This window comes from Pipistrellus hanaki (assembly GCF_964339955.1).
Source record: "Pipistrellus hanaki genome assembly, chromosome: 13".
NCBI classification, from domain to species: Eukaryota; Metazoa; Chordata; class Mammalia; order Chiroptera; family Vespertilionidae; genus Pipistrellus; species Pipistrellus hanaki.
The window spans coordinates 47,106,700-47,130,413 of record NC_140515.1 but is presented as its reverse complement, the minus strand read 5'-3'; the positions used below and the strand labels follow the sequence as shown (position 1 = coordinate 47,130,413).

The following is a 23,714-nucleotide window of genomic DNA, read 5'->3' as shown; positions in this document are numbered from 1 at the left end:
AGATGGGGGTGTCATTAAGATTTTCAAAAGAACTATTATTTGAATGTTCCTTCAAGGATACTCGAACATGAACTCTGAAAGGGGAATAGGAGGAGAAGGGTAGAAGGATTAAATGAGACAGAATGTGAAAGCATAGCACAAGGCTGCCTGATTCTCTATAGAAAATCAATGAATGTAAGCAATTAATTATAAATAATCAACACTATCACTGAAAAAATTAATAGATAGGAATAGGACATTAAGCAAAGTGACATCTGATTTAGTATCTTTCTCACAACTAAAGGATATTCACAATTCATTTTTAAAGAATACTAAACTAATTAAGATAACAATGTTATGAGAAAAATATGATAATAATAGTGTTAAAATAAAAAGATCCTTTTGCAATTTAAAATGTTTTTAACTTTAACATCTTGACATTCTAGGTATATAATTTTCCAGTGTATTGTATATTATGGTTAAATTCTTCAGTTAGAGTATAACATGGATTAGCATGCAGTCTGGTTTATAAAGCCTTACTATTCCACTGTGCTAACAGTCCCTATAAGGGCTCCAGCCATCAGTTAAATAAATCATTTGGCTGGGAATGGATCTTTTACATATGTATGAGTTACTAATTTCCTGGACATTATAAGCCATAAGCTGGTTTCCTGTGTGCTAGCAAATGCTAAGGTGAGCCTTGATTGCCGAAACTGCACATTTTAAACATTAATTCATAGACCATTTTCTCCATCTAAAGATATAATAACATTCTCTATCTGTAGTTCTTCTGTCAAATGGACCTAACAGACATATAGAAAATTTCATAGAATAGTAATGGGATATATATTCTTCAAGTGCACACAAAACATTATCCAGGATAGATCATATGACAGATCACAAAATAAGTAAGCAAATTTAAGAAGATTTAATCATACCAAGTATCTTTCCCAACCACAAAGTTATGAAACTAGAAATGAATAACAGAAGGAAAACTGGGCAATTCACAAATATGTGAAAATTAAACAATACACCACTGAACAACCAATGAATGGGACAAAGAAATAAATTAAAAGGGAAATGAAAAAACCTTTGAAGCAAACAAAAATGGAAAATATCACATACTGAAATTTATTGGAAGCAACAAAATCAGTTCTAAGAGAGAAATTTATGGCAATAAACACATTAAGAAAAAAGAAAGATCTTAAACAATCTATACTCCAGGGGAATGGAAAAAGAAGAAAATTGTCCCAGAGTTAGTAGAAGGAAAGAAATAACAAGGGGCAGAGCATATATAAATGAAATAAAGACCAGGAAAAACAATAAAGAAAGATCAATGAAACTAAGAGCTGGTTTTTGAAAAGCTAGACAAACTGACATTTAGCTAAACTAAAAAAAAAAAAAAAGTCTCAAAATCCCAAATGAAAGAGTATTTACAAAAATACAAATGGGGATTATAAGATAGTACTATAAATAATTATACGACAATACATTACATCATCTAGAAGAAATAGATAAATTGTGAAAACACAGAACCTATCAAGATTGAATCTTAAATAGAAAATATGAGAAGACCAACTAATTACCCGTAAGAATATTGAATCAGTAATAAAAAACTTCTCAATAAGGAAAAATCTCAGGGCCAGATGATCCCTTGGCTAGTTCTATCAAACATTTAAAGAAAAATTAAGAACAGCCTTTCTCAACTCTTCTAAAAACTTGAAGAGGCGAGAACACTCTTCAACTCATTTTACTAAGCCAAAATTATCCTGATAACTAGCTCAATACAAACACTACAACTTCTTTTCCTATTTTCAATGGGATTACAATCTACCTGTGACAAAGTGATGCTTATAATTAGGTCCCCCCACTTTACAAAGACCTAATTATGATGACCAGAGAAAGAATCTGCTTCTTTCAATTTTAAGAACAAATTACTAAAGCCATGAATGAAGACTGTATGCAATTTCTCCATGATTTTATCAAGAAATGAGATACTGATTGAGATCAGCCTGTGGACACATTCCCTTCAGAGAGGCAAAATGAGAGAGTTAGTATTTCTTGCAAACTGAAGAAAACTTGTATTCCATAGATACCCTAGGGCAGTGGTCAGCAAACTGCAGCTCACGAGCCACATGCGGCTCTTTGGCCCCTTGAGTGTGGCTCTTCCACAAAATACCATGGCCTAGGCCAGTCTATTTTGAAGAAGTGGCATTAGAAGAAGTTTAAAAAAATTTGGCTTTCAAAAGCAATATCAATAGATATTTGGCTCTGTGGACTAATAAGTTTGCTGACCACTGCCCTCCGGTAAAAAAAGTATCTCGTCACCAGATACAGACTCCAATTTATGACACAAATTAAGGTGAGTGTTTTGTTGATAATGTGTACTTGTCAAATGCTAGGAAAGCAGCAAATTGTATTCTAGTACATGCTCACTATTTCACTAAGAGGAGACAGGGGAATCCTTGCAGAAGTAGAGTGGTACTCACAAGCAGATTATGTAAATAATTTGGCAAAAGCTAATACAAATATTTAAGTTCAGAAGATGCTGTCTCAGAAATGTCAAATAATTAACAAAAAGGATTAAGATTTCCTGACAATGTCAATATTGGGGTTTGAATCCTTGCATTGTCCAATAGGATCAGAAAAAAAAAAAATGAGCCAAGTTTTTTGACATAGGCAACAAAGCAGACTTTCACAAATATTTTACAGGTATATAAACGACCAACCATTAGTATTGCTTTTATTGACAACTTCAAAAATCTCAGTCATGAGGAAAAATAATATTTAGTGTTTGTTAGCTATGTTCTTCTGTTCAAAATATGTTCAACGGGAGCACGTGACACAGACATTCATTTTAGAAAATGAGATAGCAAGGTTTTCATTACATGGCATCAGTCATCAAGAGTAATGAACTGTTAAAACCAACCCTGAACTGCCATTCTTTGGAATTAGTTATTTAATGTGCATTCAATAACAGCGGTATATGTATCTTGTCATATTTTTACATCCAGCAATACAACTGAACAGCATAATTTGCAATTAAATATATTGAAAGAAATATTTACTGACTCAATTAGGATTTGGTTCATAAGAAAAATATAATCAGTGAAATGCACCATTAGAATGACTGCAAATGAGAAAACCCCCACATAAAATAAAGGGAGAAGTGATGGAGAATAGGCATACCTCCTATTATTAAGAAGAAAGTATAGCTATAGATATAACACAACCTAAACATGTTAGCTCACTAAAACGTCTGCTCTATTTTGCATTACAAAAGACTAATTTTTCAAAATAATCTCTTAAACATATTATAGTTTACTTTCATAGTCTCTTTTTTATTTTTTATTTATTTTTTTAAATATATTTTATTGATTTTTCACAGAGAGGAAGAGAGAGAGAGATAGAGAGCCAGAAACATCGATGAGAGAGAATCATCGATCAGCTGCCTCCTGCACACCCCCCACTGGGGGTATGCTCGCAACCAAGGTACATGCCCTTGCCCGGAATCGAACCCGGGACCTTTCAGTCCGCAGGTCGACGCTCTATCCACTGAGCCAAACCGGTCCCGGCCTCTTTTTTATTTTTGTTCAAATGTCATATCAGAGAGACTCCCTGACACCTCTAAAATGCATGCCGGCTCAACCTTCTATCTCCATCCTCATCTACTATGTATTTAGTGTCCCCATCCTGCTTTGTCTTTGAACCACTTCTTACCACCTAACATATCAATTTATTGTCTGCCTTCCATTAGCAGAATGTGATCATAAAACTTTGTTTGGTTCAATACTATATTTTTGGAATGTAGAATAACTTATTTTTAAATTTTCACCTGAGGACATGCTTAGAGAGAAGGGAAGGAGGGAAAGAGGGAGAGAAGGAGGGAGGAAAGGAGAGAGAGAGAAAGAGAGAAAGAGAGAGAGAGAGAGAGAGAGAGAGAGAGAGAGAGAGATGCCTGCCCTGACAGTAGAACAATCTTGGTATACAGTAGACCTTCAACATGACTTAAAAAGAAGGAGAGTAAAAATAAAAATAAAATTCCAACCTAAGGCTCTCTTCTACCTGGTAAATATTTTTGGGTATAGATAAATAATAATATATATGCTTCTCTGATCTCTTTATCTTCTTGGAAAAGAAAAATCCTGGACATTACTCTTGATATATTAGAATCTGAAGACAACAGTTATCCATCATTACATCATGTATTGATTGAGTCTCCCACCTGACTTCAGAAAGCAATATCTTTCCTATCAAGCAATGAAGTTGCTCTTGAACAATGCCTCTCTCTTTCCTACATGAGAACCTTTGAGAAGCTTCCCTGTTTGGCTGGTTAACTAGTAGGCCCTACCCCATTATAGTGAACCATGAACACAAGATAGCCTGTTTACTCGCATATACCCAGGAATCATAAAATCAGAGACTGTAAATATTGCATTAGACCATAAGAGTCTGGCTGACAAAACCTGGCACATGGCTCTGCATTGCGAAAAGTAGCTTTGGTAGACAACATGCCACATCATGGGGCTAGTAATTGAACTTAAAAATATTTTTTTCTAGAATAATCTGTGTATTAGGCCCTGCCTTCATTAATAAAATTTCTACTACTAGAATATAACTGTTAGGGTTATGCATTAACCACCGAGATGATATATTTTGTAGTTAACAGAATTTATTGTCACATACTCATTGATTTTTCACTTTATTTCTTACAATATCAAGTGGGGGGAAATCCACTCATTTTGATTCTTTTTTTTTTCCCCACAAAGAGAACTACTATTACAGTCATTGATTTATAGGAGAGAATTCCTTTCTCTGGTCCCAATCTGGTTCTCTGCTCTAGTTGACATGTATTTTCAAATTATCCCTGATGTACTTGACATTCTCTCAAATGCATGGTCTCTTTTTTATAATCACTTAACTTTGATTAATTCTACATTTCCCATGGTGTGGTGAATCACCTTTGGTAATTAGAATGACAGTCTTAGTAGTAGACCTGATAAAATGGAGGCCTGCTAAGTTTGAAATAGCTCAAGGTTTTGAAGGTAATAATTGATAACTGTTCAATATATAGAATATTTCTAGAGCCTAGAAACTTACATCCAAGAAAACTAAGCTTCTAAAGCTGTACAATCCTCCAGTGAGGCTTCATTGAGACAATGGGGGATAATGGGCAAGGGAATTCTATTCCTGCCCAACAGTACTTGATATGTATATCAAATAAGCAATGAGTGATTTCCACTTGTTTCCCATTCTCCCTGTTCCTAAATGGCAGTATTCCTTTATTTTCATGTATCCTGTTGTTTCTCTATGATTCAAAATTATGTGAGTTCAGATAACCTGTCTTATAAACATATTGGCAACTAAACCATGAGGGCATCCATGTCTGCGCCTGTTGGAAATGATAGCATCACTAGATGTGATTAGAGGATGGGGCTTTCAAGTAGGCTCCCCCCAGGGAAGGAATGAGTGCATGCCACCCAGGATGTATAAATTGGAAGAATGGAGTTATTGATGTTTAATAGCCCAAAAGTTAGACTACTCTTATTTTTCTGTACTAGAGGCAACTAAACTATTCATCATTACAGACTCTCTTGCAGCTAAGGAAAAACCATGACTCAGCTTTGGGCATTGATAGGTGAACACAAGCTCCTGAGTTAGAATTCTGGGAAAGCTTTTAAAAGGACAGAATCAGCCAGAATGGTTCTTGAGTCTTTTGTCCTTTTCTTTTTTATGTTTTTATTCAATGGATTGGGGTAACATTGGTTAATAAAATTATATAGTTTTAAGGACTGGCAAAACTAGAGATACAATAGCGGGAGCTTTAGAAAGCAACATATGATATTATGGATGGAAGCCACTAATAAAGAATGGCAAAGAAGCTTTGATTCTGATATTACCCCAAAGCATGTGCCCTGAATTGCTGATTTATGGCTGTCTTATTCATAAGATAACACAAGGTTAGGCTATTGTTAGCTGGATTTCTTAGCTCTCTTCTTTTTAAGTATACAGAGACATATTCTCTAGCCAATGATTTCTTTTAAATACCAATTTTTCAACAAATAGGAATTAAACAATAAATCACCCAGTAAGTGATAATTGATTAATAATGTATAGCCATTAACATGGATGAACGTTTTCTGTATACTTGGCAAGGACAGTAACAGCCAATATTCTCAACCTTGAGCTGTAGCAATCCAAGGAGAGAAATTAAATTTTAAAAATCAAGAAAAAGGAAGGAGTCAATTCAGTCTTGACTCTCTAACACCTAGTAAAGTATCTGGCACTTTGCAGCAAGAAAAATGTTTACTAATTGATACTACTTATTATAGTCCTCAAAAAAAACTGTTTTGTAATAACATAATACTTAAAGCATATGTGATAAGAATGTTCAGCAACAAATGTGAATTTAATGAATAACAACATTTACTGAATAACTAACATTTATTGAATTTTGGTATAATCTAAGTACTATGCTAAATTCTTTGTGTGTTTTTAAAAATTAATTCTCACAGCAGTCCGATAATGTAGGTATGATTATTAGACACTTGCAGAGATATTTAAATAACTTGGCCAAGGCCACAGAACCAGGTGGTGTCTGAGGCAGTATTCAAGGCCAAGTTTCCCTCCCTCCAAACCTATGCTCTTAACCACTATGTATTACAAAAATATTATAAATCTGCTCTCCTAAAAGAAACATATCCTTTGATCCCTAAAAACCCTTTTCAGCAGAACAGCAAGGATACAGAAAATGTTAGCCCATGTTAAAGGTTATACATTATTAATCAATTACCACTTACTGGATGATTTATTATTTAATTCCTATTTGTTGACAAATTGGTTGAGTTTTTCATATGCACACACTGGAATAAGTTAGCTAAATAAAGCAATTCACTTGGAAGGTTTCATGTTCACTCTAGGTTGCTATTGGGAACCTAAATTTTTTTTTTTTGCAGCATTTTTGCTTTAAAATCCAGGAGGTGTAGCATCACAGCCCGCATAGTAGGATATTGATAAGAACAAGGATGCAGGAGGCAATTCACTGGACACTTAAATGGCAAAAAAAATATAGTGCAGTTTCACACACCCTGCAGACTGCAGGTTTATATGATAATAAATAATAGCTTTCACCAGGACAAAGGAAAAAAAAACCGCCATGAAATCCAATAGCTCAGTGAGAAATCTGCTAATACAGGTGGTCAAGCTTGTTCCATTTCATTGTCAAAGGGAGGCTATTTATTTGCTTCTGGGTAGTTAAATTACAAAGTCATTTACTGCTGAAAGTTTTCCAGTAGGCAGATGTGGATCTAAAGCTTTGAGCTTTAGATCCAAAGTTTGTGAGAAAAGGGGGAATAAGAATTTATTCCACAGACAGCATAATTGGTAAGGTAGACATCTTTCATCAACTATAGAAGTGGAATGAAGTGTCTTTAAACATTCCAATTACCTCATTACTGTGTACACTGGGCATGAGCTAAGAATCAAAATGCTAGCTATTCTAAATAATTTTCTTAGAGACTCCTTAAAATATTTCTCTCTGATAATTTCCTGCTTAGCTGAGATGTCGGTGATGGAGATAGGTAGGTAGGTAGGTAGGTAGGTAGGTGTGTGTAGGGGTGTGTGTGTGTGTGTGTGAGAGAGAGAGAGAGAGAGAGAGAGAGAGAGAGAGAGAGAGAGAGAGAGAGGGAGAGAGAATAGATAGAGTTCTCCTGTAGAAGAATGCTGAGAAAAAGAGGGGAAATCCAATGGCTCCTTGGTAGTTATAAAATTAATGGCAACTTTCTTTTTCTATTAATCCATAAGTACCCCGTATGTATTCTCAGAACATTAGAAATATTGGAGATTATGCATACTATATTCATAATTTCTAAATTGTCACAAACTAGTAATTTCCAAAATTTGGTAGTTTATCAATAAAATTGAATATACAATTTTTATAAGCATTTGTAAATTTCTTATAAATAAGTATTTCTTTTAAGTCCCAATTTTGCATATACTCAACACCTACATTTTATCACTTGTTTCCTAGGTGTAAGTCACTGCTTAAGTTGCCAAGTAACTTAATTTTTTTCCAAGTAAGTTTCAAACCAAGACATGTACATAATTTTCTTATTAATTGCAAATATTAACTTCATCAATCTTAGCTTGTGACCAAATTCAAAGCTTCCAGGCATAATCCAGATGAGAAATACATTACACAGCTGAAAGAATTCAAACTCTAATTTATACTGCCTTGAAAACAATTAATGAGTCATAAAGAGCAAGGAGTCTATCAAAGTAAACTATATGTGAAGTGACCCACAATAAAAGGTTAACAGATATTGATGGTATCAGTTTGCTAGAAGAAAACCGAAGATGAAGAAAATCAAATATTCCAACTCTAGTTATCTGAACTTAAAACTGCAAAATATTCTCAGTGAATGTTAGCCATCCTAACAAAATTCCAATGACTGAAAATTTGATGACTCTGTCATTATATCACTCAGCTGTTATAGCAATAATTAAGAGTTTATGTATAGATGAATATGACATAAATGCATTTTAAGATATGATGGCTCTTCTACCTAATTCTTGAGAATTAGAGATAAACAAAATCAAACAGTAATAATATTCAGAAAAAATATTTTAAAGTTTAAGTTGTACATAAAACAAATATAAAATGACTTATCTTGAAATAAATATGTACCAAACATCTTTATGTCATAAGTTAAAAAAATTAGTTGGAAATATAGATTGAAAGATTTTGAAAAAAAAAACATATAGTCACCCTGTTTCTCCAATATACATATTATGTAATAATAGTACAATATCAAAACCAAGAAATTGATACTAGTACCATATGTGTGTATAGTTTTGTGTCATCTTATCATACCAGTAGATTCTTATTACCATCACTGTGATCAGGATACAAAACTATTATATTTTGTTTTATTTTATTTTATTTTCTTGAATATAAAAATGCATTATAATTTCAGATAGAAAGTTCCAAACTATTTGTTCTACATACCAATAAATGAGTGTTGAGAATTATTAAAAGTTAGAAAATTATCTAGGTAAACTCTAAAAAGGCCAACGTGAAATTCTAGCCAAATAGACAACAAACAGTTTGGTTAACCTCAGTTCCTTGCACAGATTAAACATCATCATCATCATCATCATCATCATCCAGCAATCAGCTCTCCCCAACATGAGACAGCAATTTTTTTTCACACTGTTTATCAAAGACAGCTAGCTGTGACCTGGCCTATTCCAATACTATTTCCTGCTGAAATTCCTGAACACACACACACACACACACACACACACACACACACACACACTTTTTTCCAGGCAAACCATAGCGCTCCACAAGTGCCCTTAAGTTACCAGTGAGGTTACCATAACAAAAAAGCACACAAATAAACATACTCCAAAAACAAAACAAACCCCAACAACAAATAAAGCAGCCAGATTCTTCTAAGTCAAACTTACTGTGGGGTTTCTTCTTTCCCCTAACAAGTAAATATGACCCAAATTGTTGCACACTGCAATTCGGATTCAGCGGGCAGCAAAGGAGAAACATAGGATCACAGAGCAAACAACCTAAAACACCATGGTCTTACCTTGGCCATCTGTGCCTGCACCCCATTGGCCTTGAGAGATGCTACCGCTTTCTGGGCGGCCGCAGGACTGTCAAAATCCACAAAACCATAACCTGTGGAGACACAAAACCCGCTGTTAGCACTCGCAGGTAGCTGGCTCTCCACCGCACCGTGGAAATGAGGGTGTGAGCTCTCGCTTGCATAAAGGCTCTCCACCTACGGTCCTTACCGCGTCTGGAAAAATCACAATATCATCAAAAAGAACGCCCAGGGCGCCCAGCACCGGCCCCCGAAGTCTGTGTCTGCGGCCTGCACCCAGGAGCGTTTTTCTTTGCGGCCCCACGTGCTTCCCCTGGGCCCACGTGCTCCCTCTCTGATTGCGGGGATTGAGAACAGCTTTACTTCCACTTGTGTCTGTGGGAAAGCAAAACTCAGCCAGGTGCTCCTGGTCTCGCTGGTCAGTTAATTTGCAACATAGCAGGGTCTACAGAGCCTAGAAGAAGACTGTGTACATCATTCTGGGGGTATCTAGTTTCCATTAAGGGATGGAATACTGGAGTTGTTGTACAAGAAAAACTTCTGATTTAATTAAATTCTTAATGGCTCAGTCGTTGAAGGCCTACCTATGAACCAGGAGGTCATGGTTCTATTCCAATCAGGGCACATACCTGGGTTGTGGTTCCATCCCCAGTGGGGGATGTGCAGGAGGCAGCCAATCAGGGATTCTTTCCCAACATTGATGCTTTTATCTCTCTCTCTTTCTTCCTTCCTCTCTGAAATCACTAAAAGTATATTTAAAAAAATAAATAGAATAAACATAAAATAGTAAGTCTCCTGTTTTGGAGGTTGCTTTGTAGTGTGGGTTTACCATCAGCAACCTGATGCAGACTCATTTGGTGAGTAAGGTGATAACACATTATTGAGCCCTACTGTATTGTCCTGAATGGATTTGTTGCAAGAATGAGAACCACAAAATGTTGAAAGATATTCTTTTTAGAGTTTCTCTCTAAAGCGAGTTTTCAAAACCTCAAAAATGTTGGTGTTGACAAAAGTTATAACAGAACTTGACTAAAAATATCCCCAGCAACTTCAGCAGTGCCTGGCATACAGTAGGCATTCAATCCATACATGTTGACTGCATGAGTTTGTAAATGTTGTCGATGAGATTTAGGGTTGGAATGTGGCTCCTGCTGCTTCCAATGCCCATGCTAACACATTACAGGACCTTCTCTCTCTCAGTCACATCTTAAGTGAATTATTTTAAGTCTAAAGTGGTCTGTGATAAAAATAATGACATAGATATTCAAGCTTCTTGTAAAAGTAAGGAACCTGTTTTAAATTAAGTAAACACATCCATGCCACTTGTTATTGGAGTACAATCTGAAAAGGACACAAGTATCACCTATACTGTTGACTGATTGTGTGTGTGTGGGGTGGTGGTGGTGGTGGTGGTGGTGGTGGTGGTGGTGGTGGAGTAGTGAATACAGGGTGAGGCCAGATAAATAGCCAATAAAACAGACTAAATGCAAAAGATATATTTGCATGCCCATAAAATAGCAGATATGAGTCCAGGACATAGCCTAACAGTAAGGTAAGCTGCCAAGAATATTTAAAAACAGAAATACTCAAGAATGAGTAGGAGGACAGCTTTGTTTGGCACATCTAAAAACCCACCATATGTAACTTACGCCTCTTCTAATTTATTAGGCAGGGACTGGCTCTGTGCTCTTTTCCTTGCCTCATTTAGGGGTTTTGAGGTGAGCTACAAAGGCAACCTTACTAACCATGCACTGTGACACCCCCCCTCCAAACAAGCAAAGAAATGTGCAAGAGAATTCAATTACCAGGTTGTTTCTTTTAATTAACTTTTTAATTTTCTTCCCTCAAATCCCTCCTTCTTTTTTCCTCCCAGCGTGCTATCCTAAAATGAACTTGTTACCCAGCAGTCTACCATCAAATGCTTCTGAAAATCTGGGCAGAGTAGCTGTGAAGTTTGTATTTCTAATCCAAAAGAAAGCCTGCTCTATAAGTGCTAGCAATTCTTCTCTTCCCACGAAACTCAAACTATGGGAACAACATGAGTAGTACCACCCACTAAGTTGAGTAAAATAGGCAAAAAAAAAAAAGCCAGAATAAAAGGGGAAAAGAACAGAATACATCAAGCATTAGAGTTAGAAGGAGCTGAACATAAAACTAAAATGCAGATGTTTTCTCCTATGTACTAGAATATGTGCTCGGTGGCTGCCATGTTGGCACCTGCTGAAACTCTAATGGCTTCGTGGGCTATTGTCCTCCTGTCCCTTTGGGTGTAAACATGAAGGAACTGGGGCTAGGGAGAGGTGACACAAACCACAGGCTGCCTAACTGGCAGCTCCAGGATTTGAAGCCAAGTCTGCATACGCCCTCCCAACTATACCATTAAATGAACTGCTCCATTCTCTCACTTTGCAAACTATTTCTAGTGGCCCCTGACATCCACCATGGAGATAATGCAATTCTTGAACATCTCTTGGATTTTGAAGTCAGAGCATGGAATAAAGCAATTCCGTGAAAGAGCTCAGTCCAGCTTGTTCAGCCAGTTAATGGAGTGGTTGAGTTCTCAATAGAAGTGGCTAAGTCAGGCACCCCCTTCTACCTCATACTTTAGCCACTCTTCCTCATGCACTCCCATGCTCATTCTTTCACTCAATAATGAAACTCTATGTCAGGCACTTTGCCAGGCACAAGGCATATAATAGTGAACAATATAGTTCCAGATCTGCCCACCCAGCATGGCTCAGTGGTTGAGTATAGACCTAAGAACCAAGAGGCACAATTCCATTCCTGATCAGGGCACATGCCTAGTAGGGGGCTTGATCCCCATTGGCAAGCAGGAGGCATCCCATCAATGATTCTCTCTCATCATTAATTTTTCTATCTCTCTCTCCCCATCACCTTCCTCTCTGAAATCAATAAAAATATATTTTAAAAAATAGCTCCAATTCCCATCCTTATATAGCATATAGTTGAGTTGGGGGATAGACATAAATGAAATAACCATATAAATGAATCTATAATGACAAAATGGCATGTCTCCCTTGAAAGAAAATGAGAGAATATAATATAGTATCTAACTGACTGTTTATTGTCGAAAGTCATAAGGAAGCAGCATTTCTTAAATTGTCACTTTAACTAGCTTCTGCTAAAGACTGAATGGTTGTGCAGAAAGTGGACAGCAAGTATGGAATCAGCAAGGTGACATAGAGGCACGTGGCAGCTGGCAATGAAGTGGATGAAATGAGATGGATGATTTGAATTATACTTTTAATTAATAGGAGTTGGTAATGATTGACTTGGTTGGCAGTAAGGGAGCTACAGAGGACACGGATTATTACTGCTCTTTCTTGGCATAAGCCACAAGGTGGCTAGAGATATGATTTACTGAAATGGGGAGGCTAGAGGGGGATCCAGCCATGGAGAGGAAAAAGTAAAGTATCAATGTGAGACATGTTGAGTCAGAAATTCCTGTGAAATATCTAAGTAAAAATGTCAAGTAGCAGTTGGGGTTTTTTGGCTGTTGCACAAAAGGGGGGATAAGATTGGATATGCAAATTAGGAGGTCAACACCATAAATATGTGTACAAGATAGAAATAGATAAAAAACGCCAAATGTAAGCAGAAACAAAGGGTCCAGCTTTAGAGTTGAACAACTTCAACATTTAGCTGTCAGCTGAGAAGATGAGCATGCGAAGGAGGTGGAAGGAGAATCAGAGAGGAAGAAGGAAATGAAGAGGCAATGGGATGTCTTTGCTTTAGGCAAGTAGTGGGGATTGAAGCCTCTATGAGTGTGGGGGGGGGGAGGAGAGAGAGAGAGAGAGAGAGAGAGAGAGAGAGAGAGAGAGAGAGAGAGAGAGAGAGAGAGATAAGGAGGCAAAAAAAAATGTTTACCAGCCTCATGGCTGGGATGGACAATTAATAAACAGCTTTAGCCAGTGGGGAGTATGAAGTCTATTGAACTGTCTGATTAAAGATAGAAGATACCATCGTTTTCAGCCTTAGCTACAAACTACAATCATATGGGGAGCTTAAAAAATACCAATGCCCTGGACTCACCCACAAGAAAATTGAATCAGTATTTTTGGAAATGTGGCCCAAAATGTTTACACACACACACACACACACACACACACACGCACACCCCACACACACGTGTTTGTGTTTCTCTGTATGTGTCTGTGTATGTGTATGTGTCTATTCCCTGCTGATTTTAACATGAAAGCCATGTAGAGAACTACTGAGTATTTATTCAAATTATTCAACAAATACCTTTTTTGTTGTACCTGTTAAGAGATTGTTCTAGGTAATTTTTAATTAAAAAGATCAAGCAGATTCCTAGTTAGTTTGACTCAGAGGATAAGAGCATTGGTTTGTGGACTGGAAGGTTCTGGGTTCATTTCCAGTCAAGGGCACATACCTAGGTTGCATAGCATCCTGGCCATGTTTCAGAGACAACCAATCAATGTGTCTTTCTCACATCAATGTTTCTCTCTCTCTCTCTCTCTCTCTCTCTCTCTCTCTCTCTCTCTCTCTCTCTCTCTCTCTCTCTGGTTCAGCCCTGAACCCAGAAAAGCAGCCCCAGATTTCAGGACTGCTGGACTCTAGTCCAGTGCAGCTTCTCTTTGAGTTCCTCCTCTCTTGCCAGCAACCAAATGTTATACAGGATAGGACAATAACATGATGCGAACCCCAATCCAAACAGAAGACATCTCTGTGAGGCACCCTCAGCTCTCTCTGAATTGAGGAAGGGATGGGAAAACTTGGAGAAGAGAGTATTTCTGAAAGCCGCATGCCAGCAAGAAAAGAGAATATCCCTTTCCTATATAATGTCTCCTCTATGGAAGGCTCCACGGCAACAGGGGAGCTTAGACCTGGTGAAAAAATGTTAAAGAATAAGGCACCAGAGGAAGGGTTGGGGGTCTGGATGGAAAAGGTGAAGGGATTAAGCAAATAAAAAAAACAACAACTCATAGACACAGACAATAGTATGGTAATTGCCAAAGGGAAAGGAGGGGTGGGGAAAGATGAGAGTAAAGGGTGGGGGTGGCCATAAATGGTTGGGTGGAGACATGGCTTGCCATGGTGAGCACATAATACAATGTACAGTGATGCTTTATAGAATTATACACATGAAACCTATATAATCTTATTAACCAGGGTCACACAAATAAATTCAATTAAAATAAATAAAGCAAAAAATAGAAAAAAAAAAGAAAAAATATATAAAACTGGGGAATAACTTTGGGAATTGGAAGAATGAACATTATAAAGATTTAGCACCAATCAAGAAGAGTTTCTTGTTCTTTACCATTAAAATATATTTCGCCACAGTTTTAAAAAGCTAGCAGGAGTGAAATACTTCACTGACCTTTGTGTTGTCCATACACACTCTCCTTAATTAAAATGCAAGTTCCCAGGTCAGAGTATGCCCAGCCACCCCGAGAAATACGCCGATTCTAGAAAAAAACAACAACACTCCATGCCTGAATTTTTTGTGACTGCATCTGCCACATTGCAATGAGAAGAAAACAAAATGGAATACGAAGCTGCCCCTGAAGAATCACGAAGCATTCGCTAAGGAAAAAAAAAATCAACTTCAATTTGGTTTCAATTTGCTTTGCTTAATGACAAATAATCAAGTCGGGGAGCAGGAGTCTCTGCAGCTACATCTGGTGAGGGCCAGGGTGGGGAGATTAGTTCAGCTCCAGCTCATCATGCTTTATGGTGACTGCTAAGCCCTGGACAACACACCCGTGACTGGTACCCAGCCCAAAGCCCGGCCCAAATGGCAGGAAGCCCACCTGTCTCACCCCTCAATGGCATAATTAAGCTTGGCAGCAGGTTCGAGTGAATTAAAAACGATGTCACTGTTTTCTCCACACACCCGTCCTTGTTTTGCTTCCTTGTCGGGGGAGAAGGCCAGCAGTCCTCAATTAGTGAGAAGCAGAGCAGGAGAAAGAACCAGCTCCCCGCTAATTAGGTCATTCGCCAAATGCATTCAATCCATTGGCAGATAGAATCAATGCTTTCCTGAAATGCTTTAAACTTTGGGTGTTAATTGAAAGTTTTGCTTTTTGTAGTACATTACAAGCCTGAAGACATTACAGAAAAAAAAGAAACCATATATACCTATAGATATTTAAAAATTATAACAGAATGTTACCAACAATGGTATTGCCCAGAGAATTTTGGTTTTATTTTTGGAGGATTTTTATGCAGCTTCTTCTCTGTGACCATTGTCATTCAATAGGACCACTGCGTGACAATCCGTTTGAATTTTGTTAAATGTTTTATATTTTATACCATCAGCTCAGCTCCTTAGATTCTCTATTTAAACTGCTTACTTCCATACTAATGTTGGAATTGTTCTTGAGGGGGATGTGTGTTAAGAGAATGATAAAACCAGAACTCCAGCTGCAGTTGGTGGTGGCACCTTAGAGGCCAAGGGAGACTTGCTCTCCAAGTGTAACCACACATTAAATTTCACGACATTTGCATTGCTCATCCTCTTCCTCTTTTGAATGACTGTTGGAAAAGCCCACAAGAAACACAGCTGGCTTGATGTGACGCCCAACTTCTTTCAAAGACGATCCAGCTGTGAGTCAAATGCAATTTTTAAACAGGATAAGCATACACTTTGTCTAGGAATTATATGTTCGACTGAAGTTCTACTCAAATGTAGCAGTTGGTGATGTTTAAGACTTGGTCTTCCATAAATTCCCCTTCTTCTACTTAGACTGTACCATATTCGGTGATTGTTGTCCAGGCTCTGAGCAGGAAAACATCACAAGGTTGATGTGATCTGCAGAAAGGGACCAGTGCTTTGCATGCTTTGTAGAGGTGATGGAGTCTAGCTGTCTCCACGTCTTTCTGTCTCTGCTGGATTTCTCTTGCATCCCTATGCTGTTGAGTTATTGCTGAATGCATTCTCTTATTATTGGATTTCCTAGTTCTCTGCATTATGTGATCAAAGAAGGTAGCTGAAAGGCATCATTCATAAATTCTTTGTTACTTTTATACTTATAAAACCAAACGAAGAAGAAAACTCAGTCATTTCTTTAGTATCTTCTTTTGCATCCATTTCCTGTGGGTGATCATTATAATGAAGCAAGGGTACAACAAAGGAACCCATGCAATAGCAATATGGCCTAAGGTAGATGTGTGAAAAATCAAGGCAAAAGGCAAATCCTGCTAAACGCCAAAGCCAGAGACAAGAGTGCTCGTTTTGAGGGGGGGAGATTCCAAACCATGAAATCACTTGTGCTTTGAAACATCTTAGAAAACAAGATGCTTATGGTACAGCAAAGGACAGCATATGTACATCTTATACAAATAGCTGCAGCCCTCAGACACTTAACAAATAAGAGGCCAATAGGATGGGAAATGGTGTCCATTATACAATATCCATTATATTGCTTCAGTATATTCCCCAAATTTTTAGCTAACTTGAAATTTCTGATATTCTAGAGCACATGTGTCAAACACAAGGCCAGCGGGCCAAATCCAGCCCGCCAGGCCTTGCAATGTGGCCCGCACCACGCTGTCATCACTGCACTCCGCTGTCAGTTTATGACATTGTCAGTTTATGACTGTTCAGTAAACCATTCGGCCCGCGATTTAGGCTGGATTTTAGATTTTGGCCCCTTCTCTGATTGAGTTCGACACCCCTATTCTAGAGCCAGAAACACTAAAATGAGACATCTATTTCTTTAATGGGATCCACCTGGTATGAAGGACACATTTGAATTACGGTGTGACTTTTCCATTATTATTATTATTCAATTTACTAAATATTTTCCATATGCAAGGAAGATAGCATGCTAGACACTGCAAGGAAAACAAAGACACTTTACCATGGCTCTTCCTGGCAGCAAGTTTATAGTCTAGTAGGGTAGATAAAAACACTTCAATACAGAGGAGATTAAGTTAGGTGAGTGTATGTAAAGTGGCATGTTTTCATTTGGTTTAGTATGCATTGTTTTGTGTTTATAGCTTTGATCATCAGGGCTGAATACCTGAGTCGGGTCCCCTTTCAATGAGTGACATAATGGCAAAATTACCCACATTCTAAATTTATGTATGCATGCATTATTCTGTCTTTCTGTTTGTCAGTTTCTGCGCACAGTAGAAATGAATTAAGCTAAATACAAGGTAGAGAGAGGAATGAAAGGCAAATAAATTGAGCTAGTATTCTAAGATGGCAAATATTTCCTCCAGGTGGATGCAAACTCAGGACATTTTGTGTGCAAATGACAAAAGTAAAGACGAAAAAAAGAAATTAGGTCCTAAATGGCATTACCCAGCAGAATAAAACAATTACAAAGACAGACAAATTTAGGAAGTAAAATGCTTGGTAGTATGCCACTTTGAAAATGGGATACTTTCTCATTTCATTTATGTTGCACACAAAGTCTTATTAAACCAAACACAAATCCCAAAACTCACTTCCCTGCTCAACCTGTTCAATTGACTTTTAAACCAGAGAATTTGCTTCTTTATACTGAATAATGACAAAATTAGAATCAAGATCATTATTTATTGGCTTGAAGAGATCACTATGCTTTATTAAAATTAGAGAAACTCACTGACTTGACAAGGTCTTCTAGATCAACCATTATTTTACTATAATGCAGGGATTAAGGGAGCAGTCTGCTTGACTATAAATGGGCAGATTAACCTCTGTGAATCATCTTGCAAACTTCCCTTTGCTGAAAGGCAGTGTTCAAAAATACAAATAAAAAGTATGTCTTGTGTGAATCATTGGTCTATGGGTCTCTGCCATCAAAAAGAACAGAAGGTACAAGTATGTAATGCAGTGTGGTTGCAGAAGCAAGCCAGGATATTGATAAAACAATTCCACTGAGTTTGTAATCATGATAGAAGCAAGCTGTAACAGAATGCTCTATATGTCCACAATCCCAGTGCATAGTAGAGAAGGCAAAAGGATCTATAATTTCATTTCTTTTTAAAAAAATATATTTTATTGATTTTTCACAGAGAGGAAGGGAGAGGGACAGAGAGTCAGAAACATCGATGATAGAGAAACATCGACCAGCTGCCTCCTGCACACCCCCCATCGGGGATGTGCCTACAACCAGTGCACATGCCCTTGACTGGAATCGAACCTGGGACCCTTCAGTCCGCAGACCGACACTCTATCCACTGAGCCAAACCGGTTTCGGCTATAATTTCATTTCTAAGTGCTCATCCTTCCCTCCTTCTTCCTGCCCTGGTCTTCTGGACAGGCAGAATTGTAGACTATTCCTCTATGAGAAGATCCACGTGTGAGGATCAATGGAAGCACAACCCACCCCCCAAGCCCCTACCTCCCAAGTACTGTAATTCACGTTCACACTTAACAGCTCTAGCCAATGGCCTGGGAGGCATGTTTGTAGTCTTACACATCATTCTACAGCAAAGGCATCCCCAACTCACCACCCATTCATCTTTACAGGATGGACATTATAGTACAAGAGGACATTATAGCACTCAGGATGGACATTATAGCACTCAAAGGGATGTAATAATCATGCAGCTCAGTGGCAAAAGGAAGAGAAAGTGAATCCTACACACAGGCCAACCTTCTTAGAAACATGCACTACCTGTGAGCCTAAGTCTTTGTTGCACTCTAGACATTCCTTCTTTCGACTTGTCACTTTATCTAAATTTAGTAGTATGTACAAAGCCCTGTGTCTCTTTGAACATCGTTATTATTCTAGGAAAGGGCTGGAGCTGGATCCATAATTTCCTCCTTACAAACCTTTGACAAAACTCACTTTTAAACACCTGGGAACTTCTGTTTTAGTAAAATTGTGTATTTCTTAAGGTATACTCATATATTACTGGATACAACCTTCATATATGTTTATCATCCTTATTCCCAATATTTTTTAAATGTCCACACCACTAGCAGAAACAGTGGCTTTTACATGCTCTTGGACACCTCCCCCCATAACTTCCCTTCATCCCAGCTGATATATCAAGCAAAATCCCAGTGTGGTGTTAGAATTTACAAAAGTACAAATGGGCAACTGAAAGTAACACACACATGGTTTAAAAAAATGATAATGAAGCCAAACAAAATAGTATCCAGTGAAATATAAGTCCCTTTCTCTAAGGACCTTAGTGCTCTGGTCCACCTTCCTAATAAACTATGCTATGATTCCTTTTGACGTATAATATGAAAAAAAAAATTAGAACTAACTCTTTAGGTATTATGGTTGTGTTTATAGGAAGCACTTATGGATGCACAGAGTAATAAAATAATTTGTTATCAAAAATCTTGACATGAAAAACACTCTCGGTTAAGATTTCATGACTGGCAACCCAATTGTCTATTTAACCCTAAAAAAGATAGAAGTTTTTCCTCCTAATAAAAAAAAAAAAAGTTATACACATTTATTGAACAAATTTCACTCAATATGAAGAGAAAATAGTCGTGATGCACCCAAAATTAAACTATTAATTTAATTTTGTTCTTTATTTTTAACCAAATGGTATCAGATTATTCACAGTTTTATAATTGGCTCCTTCTCTTCATGACATGTGGCTACCTTTCCACGCCAATAAATATGGATCTCTATAATCTCATCAATTTATAATTTTCAACATCCAAATTGCCAAAATCTTTCTTAAAGATTCCGAACTTGAAAAACTGATTTTATTTCAACTTTTCAAATATTTAAAAATTAATAAGATAGAAATGAGCAATACTTTGAAAACCTCCATGACTATAAAAAGTTATTTCTCTAAGTTTTTTTGTTTCTTTCAAAGATATTTTAAACATAGACCCTTATTTTCTGCAATCCAAAGATATCAGGAGCTAGTTAAATTAGATTTAAACAATAACCATCTGAAATACAGGAGGGCTGAAAGTCCATTTTCTTTTTTATTATAATTAAGTTGCATCCATCTAAAAGAAATTTTAAAAATACATCAGGATTTTATGAGACAAAATTTCAGACCTGTGATTCAGAAAGAATACCAAGAGTTTAAATAGCCATGTCATTATATTCATGATTACACACTTGTGTTTAAGTTAAAAGTGGGTTGTTGTTTTTAACAAAGACATGTTTTCCCCAAAAAAATTTTACTACAATTTTTAAATCGGTGTGCTACCTGATAGTACCAACTCTTATTTTTCCCCTTTAATAGCTGGTGATTCATGACTTACAGCTTAGTCTTCTCTATTCTAGGTAGAACTTGCTTGAAGAATCCTAATTGTCTAAAGAGAATAGGATTTCATTATCCTAGGACATGCTGGTTGAGTTTAAGGAATTGTGGCCACAATGTATAAGTACAATTGTCCTAACTAGAATCAGGACCTGGATCACTGGGGAAATGGCTTTGGAAGCAGAGATTAGAAGGTCTGTGGGCCAATAGTGATGGTATTAGTTGAGAGTCTGTTACAAATGCAGAATCTCGTACTAGCCATGTTACTCAGTTGATTGAAACATTGTCCCACACACCAAAAGGCTGTGGGTTTGATTGCTGGTCAGAGCACATACCTATGTTGTAGGTTCGATCCCTGGTCAGGGTGAGTATGGGAGGCAACTAATGAATGTTTCTCTTTCACATTGACATTTCTCTCTCTCTCTCTCTCTCTCTCTCTCTCTCTCTCTCTCTCTCTCTCTCTCTCTCTCCCTCCCTCCCTCCCTCCCTCCCTCCCTCTCAAAATCAATGGCGAAATACCCTTGCATGAGGATTTGAAAAAATGACGAATCTCAGGCCCAAATCAGATCCATGAAACCAAGCTCCACACTGACAAGATCTCCAGGTGATTGAATGATCATTAGAAATGAGATACTCTGGTCTGCAAGAATCCACTCACTTCAGGACTGTGCCTACTATTCTCATAAAATTGCAGAGAAAATGGGAATCTTAAATGTCATCTCACACAATCCACCTTCCCTCATAGGTTGGACAGTCTGTTCGATGTTTCTATGACTCTGGGTTTATTTTTGTTTATTAGTTTATGTTGTATATTATATTCCACAAATGAGTGTGATCATTTGGTATTTATCTTTCTCTGACTGGCTTATTTCGCTTAGCATAATGCTCTCCAGTTTCATCCATGGTAAGAATTCCTTCTTTTTTTTTATATCAGCATAGTATTCCATTGTGTAGATGTACCAGTTTTCTAATCCACTCATCTGATGAAGGGTATTTAGGCTGTTTCCAAATCTTAGGTATTTCCCTACCATCTCTTTGCCAAACACCCATCCAGGCTCCACCTGGGCAGGACTAATGTTAGGGAATACACAGTCTCCAAAGCCTGCTCACACTAGAGAAATGTATTTAATAGAAAATTGGTGTTATTGAAGGACAAAGATATGGGCATCATACAATCTGGGTTCAAGTCCTAGCTCCTCTATTGGAAACAAAGAGTCCAAACAGCATAGAACACTAAACCAAAATTAAGGGTAATAACACTATTACCTTAATTGGGTGTTAGCTTTGAGCACTGAATAAATTTCAATGCCTTTATAGCACCTTAGCCTATAGCTAAGACATCTTCTCTCCCAAACTCCCTCATCTTCTTAAACCATGTTGAATTTCAGTACCCACATGCCTTAAGTACATTCTAACAGGCAGGTGCAATCCCTTTTCTATATAACAAATCTTTGTACTTAAAAAACAGCAATATTTCCCCTGCCTCTATGTGCAAAATGAATTTGAAAATACAGGATTGGGGCTATTTTTACATAATAGCCAATTTTAGAGTAAGTGTATTCCTTCCTCTTTCTCTTTTATGTTAGTCCTTCAGAGATATACCTAATTCTGTTTAGTTACACAGCTCAAATTTGCCCAATATTAATATACCCCCTTAAAAAAGTAATGTCCTTTTGAGAAAGCGTGTAACCAATGTGAGGAGTGATTATACAATAAATGTATTATGCAAATTATAGTGAACATTTTATGCACACTGAATAAAGAATCAAATTAAAGTCTCATAACCCTTGGAAAATTAGAGTTAGCAAGGACAGAGGTTTATTTGCCCTTGAACAAAAAACTGCTAAGAGCAGACATTCCCCCATCATTTCCACAAAAACCAAGCCATTTCTGAAGCTTTCAGATTAAAATAAGAAATCCCCTGGGAGTCATAAAGATCAGCTACTTTTTACAGGAATAATTTGGAGTTGCAATTTGAAAGTGTTATGAGTTGGAAGGAATTGGCAAACTTCTGTGTCACATTTTGAAAAGCTAATATTCCAGGTAATCAGCCAGTTGAGAACACCAAACATTGCATAGGGAGAGGGTATAGGGAAGGCGGGGAGAAAGCCTTCATAAGAGTAAGCACAGGAGGGCTGATTTACAGAGCTTTCCCCCTGAACAACCTAGAATGGCAGTTATGCAATAGACCTCCATATTTTTATGAATTTTCTTTACTCAATGTAATAATAGGACACAATAGGCACTTTTTTATTACCATGTCATACCCACCTCATTGTGGCTTACCAATACTGGTCCTACCACTGGACTCTATAGAAAAATAATAGATGTTAAGAAAGATAATATACCACCCAGAGTCCAATCTCTTTCCATAACCATATATTTGACCCTCTTCGCCACTCTACTTCTCCCTAACCCTCTTCACTTCCCCTCTGATAACCACCATACTGTGGTCTGTATCTATGAATTTTTGTTTGCCTGTCTTGTTGGTTCATTAGTTGTTTTCAGTTTTATATCCCACATATTTGTGAAATCGTATGGTTCTTGACTTTTTCAATCTGGTTTAGTTACCTAGAATGATATTTAGTATTCATCCATGTTGCCACAAATGTCAGTGTTTCATATTTTCTTATGGCTGAGTAGCATCCCATTGTTTATTTGTACCACATATTCTTTATCCAGTCATCTGAAAGACACTTCATTTGTTTCCATGTCTTGGCTACTGTGAGTCACGTTGCAACGATCATTAGGGTACCTATAGCTTTATGAAAAAATATTTTCAAAGTTTTCAGATAGACTTAGAATAAGGGTTGCTTGATCATTTGTAACTCAACACACCATGCAACATAAAGATCATGCATAATAGAATAGTGCCATTGAAACCTATCTAACTTTATTAGCCAATTCCACCCCAATAAGTTTCATTAAAAAAATGAAAATGTAGAT

General features: G+C 37.2%; 1 protein-coding gene across 12 annotated transcripts in view; it reads right to left on the bottom strand.

Moving 5' to 3' along the window:
* Positions 1-23,714, bottom strand: part of RBMS3 (RNA binding motif single stranded interacting protein 3) — a gene marked incomplete at its 3' end in the record, with an annotated part of 624,952 nt that overhangs the window by 339,698 nt on the left and 261,540 nt on the right. For all 12 annotated transcript variants that reach the window (XM_084902493.1, XM_084902500.1, XM_084902503.1 and 9 more), the window contains exon 4: positions 9,582-9,673. In XM_084902493.1, the coding sequence (XP_084758619.1) occupies positions 9,582-9,673 (92 nt within the window). The remainder of the gene's footprint in view (positions 1-9,581; positions 9,674-23,714) is intronic.